This window comes from Phalaenopsis equestris, unplaced genomic scaffold (genome assembly GCF_001263595.1).
Source record: "Phalaenopsis equestris unplaced genomic scaffold, ASM126359v1 Scaffold000114, whole genome shotgun sequence".
NCBI lineage: Eukaryota > Viridiplantae > Streptophyta > Magnoliopsida > Asparagales > Orchidaceae > Phalaenopsis > Phalaenopsis equestris.
The window spans coordinates 1,520,022-1,529,979 of NW_018164556.1; the positions used below are offsets into that span (position 1 = coordinate 1,520,022).

Here is a 9,958-nt window from a genome sequence, read left to right on the forward strand (position 1 = left end):
TGAGCTACTGCTGTTATACATTCTATACTTGGAAAAAATCAGATAGGCCAAGCAACTATATACCCAGCACAATAAACAACAGAATAAACTGGCAACAAAATTACACGGCTGGAATAGCGCGTGCTTCATCTCCTCCAGATTCTCAAGCTTCTGAAAGCAACCGATTCCTCATCATCACTGCTTATATATAATGCATATACATTATCCACCGAAGCTGCACAAGCACATACTGATAGCTTGACAATAATGGCTTTACAGGCCACAGCTACCCATGCAGCAGTGGCAATTGTATTTCTGTTGATGCAGCTGGAGCTCCCGGGTAGATCAAAACCAGTGAGTCCGGACCCATACCGCTGTGTCAGCGATGACCCGTTGGTGGATTGCTGCCCACCCCCTGTTCCGAAGAAGAACATCGTCAATTTCAAACTAGAGTCCAAATCCTCGCCGCTTCGCGTCCGCCGGCCGGCTCATGCTCTTACGCTGGAGGAGGCCCGAAAGTATGAGAGAGCGACAGCGCTTATGCGTGCATTGCCGGATGATCATCCATGGAATTTTCTCACACAGGCTAATGTTCACTGCGCTTACTGCTCTGGCGGCTACTACCAACAGGGTCAAGAGATGACGCTTGAGGTGCGATTTATTCACTTGCTATTAGAAAATAAGGAGGAAAAAAGAAAACAACGCTTGCATGCATAGATAAATACAAGTATCACGCTCGGCAAGCGCCATTGAAGAAATTTTTTGAAGATGGTTTGAAATTGGTTAATAAATTTTTCATATATTTTGTCATACTTTAGATCAAGGGGGGGCTTAAGTAGGGTTCATGGTGGGCATTTATCTATCTCCTCTCAATTTCAAATCTTTATTTACATAAAAAAAATAATTTGGCATTTTGCCTCATCTAAAATAACAGTCTCTATCTCTCCTATATTGAGTTTTGGTAGGCAGTTTGCCCCCTCAAAAAAGAAACTAGTTAGGCCTTTCCTTGAGATGACAAAATGAGGAGAAAATATTATATGTGATGAAAGTATGTTTGGCCAATGACCCAAATAGGTCGCTGTCTAACACCCCACGGTGTGGCCGTCGTGTGATATACGGCGACATGATTGTATTTGAATCATCATCCGGAACGATCTGTCAAACATAATATTTTTTGTTTAAATTTTGATTTGTTTTATGGAAGTGAGAAAGTATTCATGCTATAGAATTTGCAGCGGGGAAGGGTTGGATAGATCTGATTCCTTTTTTGTTTTTCTTCATTCATCTGCAACGGTTTATATATGTTTTTTTATAAAGTGAAGAAAAAAATAGTAATCACACGTCAACTTTTATTATTGGCTTTTTTAAGAGTAAAAAGCCCTCGGCCGAGCAAGCATCCTGCATATGACATTCAATTTGGAGGTTGATTGCTGCCAGCGACATTTGGTAGCGGACTTCTTTATTTTATAGTTATGTAAATTCCCACCAAGACGTTTCTTATGATGCCGAAGGGATAAAATACAGTTGTTCCTGATGTAATATAACTGTTTGCTTCGACTCTTAACCGTAGAATTCAATTGAAAGTGAATTAATTAAAATTTTTATATTTCATTAAACTTATGTATTTAAATAGGGGTTACAATATTTTACAAATAAATCCGATAAAATCTTCTATTACACATAAATCCTGACACTTCCCTCAAGATGGGTGAAATATATTCACTAAGGCCGTCTTGTCACCTAATCTTGCCAACTCTAATGAATAAAGTCCTTTAGTCAGGCGAACAAGACACCTGCTCTCCAGTAGCTACATAACTTAGTTTCAACAATCAGTAATTCAGCTTTTCCTTGACTAAGAATCTATCAATCGCCACATGTTTGGTTTTATCTTGTTGCACCGGGTTATTAGCAATGTTGATTGCCAACTTGTTGTCACACCACAACTTCATTTGAGTGTCTGGATCCACTTGAGTTCAACGAACAAAACTTTCAGCCACTTCATCTCTGCAACTCCTAATGTTATGGCCTTGCATTCTGCCTCTATTGTTGATCTTGCTACAACTGGTTATTTCTTGCTCTTCCACGAGGCCGAGTTGCCACATGCAAATATATAGTGCCCAAATGTGGTTCGTCTGTCATCAGCACAACTTGCCCAATCAGAATCCCAAAAGCCCTCAATATCTACATGTTCAATCTTCTTGAATATCAATCCTTTCTTTGGTGCACTCTTCAGATACCTCAGAATTTGATATACTGCATCCATATGCCCCTTCCTTGGATCATGCATGTAGCAGCTCATCACACTTACTGCAAATGAAATATCAGGTAGAGTGTGACACAGATAGATCAGACAACCCACAAGCATTTAGTAACTCTCACGATCGAATGATTCACATGATTTTGCACTGAGCTTGACCTTCTAATCAATTGGGGAGACTACAGGCTTGCTCCCTCGCATGAATGTCTTCGTGAAAAAATCCAATACAGGATAGGACCATCCCCTCAGGTCTATGGACAAATTCAATCCCAAGAAACTATCTGAGTTTTCCCAGATTCCTTACTTCAAATTTCTTCCCAATCATCCATTCAGTTGAATAATCTATGTCTCATCATCACCAGTGATAATTATGTCATTCAAATACACTGCAAGTATTGTAGTGTGACCCTCATGTTGCCTAAATAACATCTTGTGGTCTACATTGATCTTCTAATATCCCATATTAACCACTAACAATCTGAACTTATCAAACCAGGCTTGAGGAGACTATTTTAAGCCAAACAGTGGACAAATGAGGAATAATATTGCCGAGGAGCTTTAAATGAAAAGTGGATCATGTTGGTGTCTCAAGAGTTGGAGAAGACTGAGACAAGGAACTTGTTGGCACTGTAGACTCTATTCCCTCAGTTTGTTGCTTCCTTCGTGTACCCTTAGCTCACATTCACCATGAACCCCTCCACCTCCGTTGTCAGTCTCCTTGATTTCAATCTCCTTAAATTATTCATTCCACATCACAAAACATGACATTGCTCCCACATACACCACTCCATCACCACTACTACTCACTTTCTCTTGACTTATATCCCCAGTGTCTGCAAAGTCATCAAAGGGTGAATTCACCTTCAAAGTGTGATATGATTCAAACTCTCTGAATGACACATCCATGCTCACAAAAAGACTCTTTTCAATTAAGTTCCAAATTACATAACCCTTATGAGTAGCATAATAACCCACAAATACACATTTCACAGCTTTGGGAACCAACTTCCCTACAGATGGTTTGTTGTCTTTCAAAAAACATACACATTCAAATATCTTCAATAGAAGGATCTCACCATTATCTTCATTCAACATCTGACAAGGAGACTTTAACTCCAATATTCTTGTTGCAATCCAACATGAACATCTCAAATATGTGGCCGACTATCATGCTTCAGATCTACTGAAGGGAGATCTAGCTTCACTTTCGTCGAAGCCTGCATGAAAATCATAGTTCCTGTCAAGGCGCTAGCTCTCTGTATGAGCCCTGTAAAGACCTTCAAGACCTTAGGATCAAGTGTTCCAAGAAGATCCAATCCTTTACCCTCGACACAATCTCCATCTCCCATCCTCTTCGATCACCTGGACTCTCTTCTAGATCATAAAAACTATGAACAATTATCTTCCTCCTTTTAACCCTATTTCGATTTATCTCATCATCAAGATCAAGACCTTCTTCGTGCATCGACCCAACTGTAGCAGGTGTGGTGACGGTGTCCTAGACAAATGACTGCAGTGGCCCAGACAAACTGTGGCAGCAACCTGGAGGGTGGCAATTGGAAGAGTAGTGGTCAGAAGGACAACGACATGAAAGGCGGCAGCTAGCGCTGGACGCGCTGTGTTTTCCGCACGCTGGACGAAGGAAGAGTCTCCTGCATGGGACGCGGGTGCGCCTCCCGCATTGGACGTCACGAGTAGAAACATGCGAGGTGAATCAAAGGTACCAACGAGCATCAAGTCTTGAAGAATAGGAGTAGCGATCAATGCAGACATGGAGCGGTGGGAAGCAATTGATGCAGGCTGCTAGGGTTGGCTTTGATACCAAGTTGAAAGTGAATAAGCCATATTTTTTGTATTTCATTCAGCATACATATGTGTTTAAATAGGGTTTATAACATTTTACAAATAAACCCGATATTAACCCTCTTATTACACATAACTCTCAACAAATACATTTCTTAGGAATATAATTTTTTTTTTTCTGATGAAATAAAAAAATCATTAATAAGTGATAAAATTAGTTAGGGTTGTCAATTTAGGTTTGTAGGTTGGATTCGGGTCTGCTAAGAAATTGACTCGACTCTAAATAGCTTTACCTGAACCTGAACCAAATATTAAACGGGTTAGAAAGCACAACCTGAAATGGCCCGCATTCAACCTGTCAACCCGAACTCAAGCTTTATAACTCATTTAACATACGGAATATCAGTTATTTAGGTTAAAATCAGCTCAATTATGAGAATCTTGAGTCAATTCCAAGTTGAAAGGTCGATTTTAAGTTAATTTAGGGTCGGTGGATCAAACCGAGACAGACAAACATACCTAAAAAAAATTAATTAATTTAGATTTTTAACCCAAATCTGACCCGAAAAAATAAATGGGTAGATTTTTAAGTTGACATAACCCGAAAATTTTTCTGGTCAACCAGAACACAAATTTTTCGAGTCAGTTCGAGTCGTGGCATGTTGGGTCAATTTTTGACACTCATCGATAAAATGATTAAGTTGAAAATATAAAGGAATTTATTGAAGTTGAATAAAATAAATAAAAAAATTTAAGCTAATTAGGCACAAGACACCCTTTAATGAAACCTCACTCTGCAAAATTTAAAAAATTTCTTTGGTGAAATTTTGATTTAATATACCTCCCGCTTGTGCTTACCTCCAAACATGAGAGAAGCTAATTAGGCACAAGACACCCTTTAATGAAACCGCACTCTGCAAAATTTAAAAAATTTCTTTTGTGAAATTTTGATTTAATATACCTCCCTCTTGTGCTTACCTCCAAACATAAGAGACTTCTTATTTAGTTGAAGGAATTTCTTTCTTTCTCACGAATCCTACAAAGTTAATACAGCATGCATCACAATTTTGTAGGAAGTATTTTTATCATGAACAAGTATTGACATACATTAACAAGTTTGAAGAATAATAAATGTAGCTAAAATCAACAACTTTTCATCATAGATTTATGCGGTACATTATTTTATTTTATATTGATTTTGTATGTGATATATTGTTTGCCAAAAAGATCGTCATCAACTAAAATACTAATACCTAAATTCGCTCTCACTCCTCCAGATCCACAACTCCTGGCATTTCTTCACCTGGCACCGCGCCTATCTCTACTTCTACGAGCGCATCCTTGGCAAACTCATCAACGACACCTCTTTCGCCCTCCCATTTTGGAATTGGGACCACCCCTCCGGCATGACCATTCCACCCATCTATCGACGCCCCTCATCCTCCCTCTTCAACCCCACACGATATCCCACTGCACTCAAATTCATTAATCTCGGCGACTGTGAAGGCAACAACACTCCTGAATCCATCCCCAAGCAAAAGCAATGCAATCTTCAAGCCATGCATCGCCAATTCATCGCAGGATTCAACTCAAGCTTACTATTCTTCGGAAGTCCATACAGAGCTGCAGACCAACCCTACCCTGGTGGTGGGCCCATTGAAAGCTCACCGCACGGCCCAATTCACATTAGCACCAGTGCAGACATGGAATATATGGATACAGCTGCCCGTGATCCCATCTTTTTTGCACACCATGGCAACATAGACAGGCTATGGACGATATGGGAAAGAATATCAATGAACAAAAGCAGGGTTTTTAAAGATAAGGATTTTCTCGATGCTTCTTTTCTGTTTTGGGATGAGAACATGCAGTTTGTGCGCATATTTGTAAGGGATATCATGGATACACGTAAGCTTGGGTATGTGTATGAAGAAGTTCCGTTGCCATGGATGAAGATAAAGACATTAGTGGAAAAAGAGGGAAGACAGAGTAAGTCCGCGGGAAAGGATGAGGGGCATGGGAAGAGTAGAGTGACATTTCCCTTGAAGTTGCAGTCTGATGTGAGAGTTAATGTTCGGAGGAGGGTTGGGAAGGAAGGGGAGAAGCTTGTTGTGAGTGACATTGAATTGGATGGGAGGGATTATGTGTGGTTTAAGGTTTATATTGGTAGGGTTGGTGGGGGAAGAGTTGAAGCTGGGTGTTTTGTTCATTTGGAGAGGAGAGCAAAGGAAAGAATTCATATGGTCACGAAGCTACAAATTGGAATAACGCAATTCATTGAGGAAGTTGGTGCAGATGGTGATGATTGGGTGGTGGTTACTTTGGTGCCCGTTGTCGCTGGAGACAAAGTCATTGTTGGAGGAGTTATGATTGTATAAATAAGAAGATGGATTACAATTTTTTTAAAAAAATTCTAGTAATAGTTGGATCATAATGATGTTAATCCATATAAGATTTAGAACTTTGATGGGAAAGTGCAAATGTTCAGTAAGTAATGTTTTTTCATGCAATTTCATTGTTGTTATCATGAACATTAGGTTTATTTTAACCTTTTCTATAGTATAATGATTTCTTAAATTATTGTAATGGTTTCAAATTTATTTGAGGGTAATGCTAGACCATTATTAATAAGAATTGATCATGTTAGAAAGAGAAAATGAGAGAAAAAGAAATTTTAGAAATTAATATTTGAAATTTTATTAAATTGTTACAAGGTTTAAAATTTGAAGTACATTATCTGAATATGTGAGGCTCAACCATGGCCTATAGGTATTGGTTAAGGTTAAGATTGAGCACTACAAAATAAACTGCTATGTTTAAATAGAGTTTGTGTAGTTATATAAGAAACCTTAATACGCTCTTATTGTAAAATAAGTAAGCTCAAGTGTAGTTGGTGTTGACTTCACATTGAGCATATGAGTCTAGATAAAAACAATGACAACTTCATTTTACACTTTTAAGTAACTTTGACTCTTAAATATATTTATTTTATATTTTGAGTTAGTGGCCTGAGTGGCTTGGGCAAAGAGAAAATGACAACTTAAGAGATTCTGGGATTGACAAAAAGGTTAAACTAAATAATTTTGACAACATGAGTTAACTTGTGAGATTGCAATACTTTGGTAACTTAATTGTGATGAATTAAAATTCTTTTGTTGTGCAAATTATCTTGAATTCGATTTAGTTTGATCAACGAAACTACTCTAAGATGGTCTAAAAGATATTTTTATACATTTAGTTTACCGATTCATTTTTGTCTGAGAGAGATTCCATAATAGAATAAGAGCAAAAAATGCTGATCGCACTGAGCAATCACATTGATTATGGATAATTATATGAATATAATATGCGGTAAGCATATTGACTACCTTTAGTTTACATATACTCTATAACTTCTTCTCAAAGATTGCCTTAACCTTCAATTAGACCTCGGAGATATGAGTAAAATACATAAGTATAATGACAATAACGTTGCTATAGGACTTCTTATATGTTTCCATAATCTAAAGAAAATTTAGAAGAAAATTGATGAGAGTTATGCTAATATGAAAGATGAAAACCACTTTTAGTTAATTCAACTTGGATGCAAACAAAAAATAAACTTTTACATGATACCATAACTATGCCAAAAGAGTTGTCGGGTTTATAGAATGTCAAAGTCACCACCTTTTCAAATCTTTCATTTGTGTAAGAGGTCAATTATACTCGACAACATAGTTCAATAAAAGAAAATAAAATCGTTGATAATAATGGCCAAGCTAAAATTAAATGACTAGTATAATTTTGAATTTGAATTCTAATTATTTCAATTCATCGAGTGCATTTGAGACATAACTACTTGGCAGTGAGAGTTCGAGTAGTGACATATATATATATATATATATATATAGAAAAATTGGCTGCAAATGGAGCTCGATAATGAGGTATGGTGTGGTGATGCGCGTTACCGCACCTACCCATTGGCATCAATGGCAATATAGTTTGATAGGGGGAGGCATCCCAACGCTCGGAGTGTGTGGAGTATTCTATAGCCCTAAGAGGAACTCTTTGGGAAAAAAAAAAAAAAAAAAAAAAAAAAACAGTATGATAATATATAGTGTTTTAATCAACACTCCCAAGATGGAATTTTTCTAAAACTATTATTTAACAGTTTGAAATTTCTATCACAATGTTTCCCAAAACATCCAACATTTACCTAAGCAATGAAATATTTCATAATGGTTAACACCAAGTTAATTTTGTATTATTGTGATTGATCATTTACATGTCACATATTGAAACTAATTTAAAATCTAGAACCTGTCCCCGACTTCAAATGCTTTTTTAATCTATATATATTCTACTGCAAAAATTATTGCTTTCTAATATACAAATTTTCTTCTTTGTGAATAGCTGCTCTTAAAATATTGCCTCTTTTTGATTGGGCAATACAAATGGACCTAGTTATGCTAAACAGACCAGGACAAAAATTACCCCGCTGGAACCCGCGTTCCTCATACAAACCAATTTCTCATGATCTTCTTCATCATCAATCACATCTTATATATATAACGAAACCAGTCTTCCCCCCTACCGATCAAAGCTTCATTGCAATGGCTTTGCGGTTCACAATAACTCGAGCAGCAGTTGCCATAGCGTTGCTGTTGGTGCAGCTCGGTCTCCCGGTCCGATCAAAACCCGTGGCCACCGATCCATACAACTGTTTGGATGGAGACTCAGAGATTAAATGCTGCCCGACATCAAATCCTAAGAAAATCGTCGACTTCCAACTACCACAGCAATCTTCGCCGCTTCGCGTCCGCCGGCCGGCTCATTTGCTTACCACGGAACAGTTTCAGAAGTATGAGAAAGCCACCGCACTTATGCGTGCGTTGCCGGCTAATCATCCCTGGAATTTTATCCAGCAATCGAATGTTCACTGCGCTTACTGCTCCGGCGGCCACCGCCAGCTCGGTTTAAATATCACGCTCGAGGTACATATTACTCTTCGCAATTTAAATATGTAAGAGTTGTGCGCAACTAACATAGAAAAATACATTGCATCAGAGCTCACGATTATATATATCTAACACATATAATTCAACTTTTACATTCATATTTCACTTTTTGATGATGTGGGGCAATTTTAAAATAGTGGTATGTTTATGTGACGCGAAAGTTTAGGATGATGTAAGTATAAGAAGGTATGTTTAAATGTTAGAGATGTAAATACATAGGAATTTGATGACATGTATCATATATATAAATGTCTTTTTTAAAATTTACAAATATAACATCAATTTGATGTTAAAGATTTGAGAGTTATGCACGTAAAAATGAAGGTTTAGGTATTAGCTAGATATGTGAATACATATGTTGTGTGAACTGCATGAAAAATGTTTTTTTCCTTGAGCTAGTTTGAAGATGTTTAGAAATCCGTGCATTTATTTATGACCACAGTGAAAAAAGTATTACATAGTTCATCAGTAGGTAAAGATAACGGTAGATGAAAATATTACATCACATTTAAATTAAATTATAGTAACATGATCATCACATATGTATTATTTTCTCATCACAGTTAATGAAAAGAAGCGTGGACAGTGAGATGTGTGTAGGAAAATTTGCAGGCTGTGAGAATTACGGGCGGAGAGTTCGATAGATATTGGTTCATTACATGTCCTTCGTTCTTTTCATATTTCATCTACAATTATATATATATATATATATATATATAAAAGGAATGGTCGAAGCTATTAGATAACCCCACGCCATTCCTAGGTGTGCTGAATATCTGAGTACCACACCCAACACTTGAAAATTCGAACCCGTGAATTAAGGGGACTTAAGATATTCAAAAATTTGTTGTACCAAGAGGCCACGGAACACGCATATTTACAAGTACATACATACATACATGCATATATATATATATATATA

At 37.3% G+C, this 9,958-nt stretch overlaps 2 protein-coding genes across 2 annotated transcripts in view; both read left to right on the plus strand.

Moving 5' to 3' along the window:
- On the plus strand, positions 1 to 6,510 carry LOC110021009 (polyphenol oxidase, chloroplastic-like). Its single transcript, XM_020719328.1, has 2 exons — positions 1 to 630; positions 5,317 to 6,510. Exons 1-2 carry the CDS (start codon positions 247 to 249, stop codon positions 6,415 to 6,417), a joined length of 1,485 nt encoding a protein of 494 aa, XP_020574987.1. The 5' UTR covers positions 1 to 246; the 3' UTR covers positions 6,418 to 6,510.
- Positions 6,511 to 8,627: 2,117 nt separating this feature from the next.
- LOC110020969 (polyphenol oxidase, chloroplastic-like) overlaps positions 8,628 to 9,958 on the plus strand; it is a 3,003-nt gene continuing 1,672 nt past the window's right edge. The window contains exon 1 of the mRNA XM_020719277.1: positions 8,628 to 9,012. Coding sequence (XP_020574936.1) covers positions 8,632 to 9,012 — 381 coding nt within the window. The 5' untranslated portion in view covers positions 8,628 to 8,631. The remainder of the gene's footprint in view (positions 9,013 to 9,958) is intronic.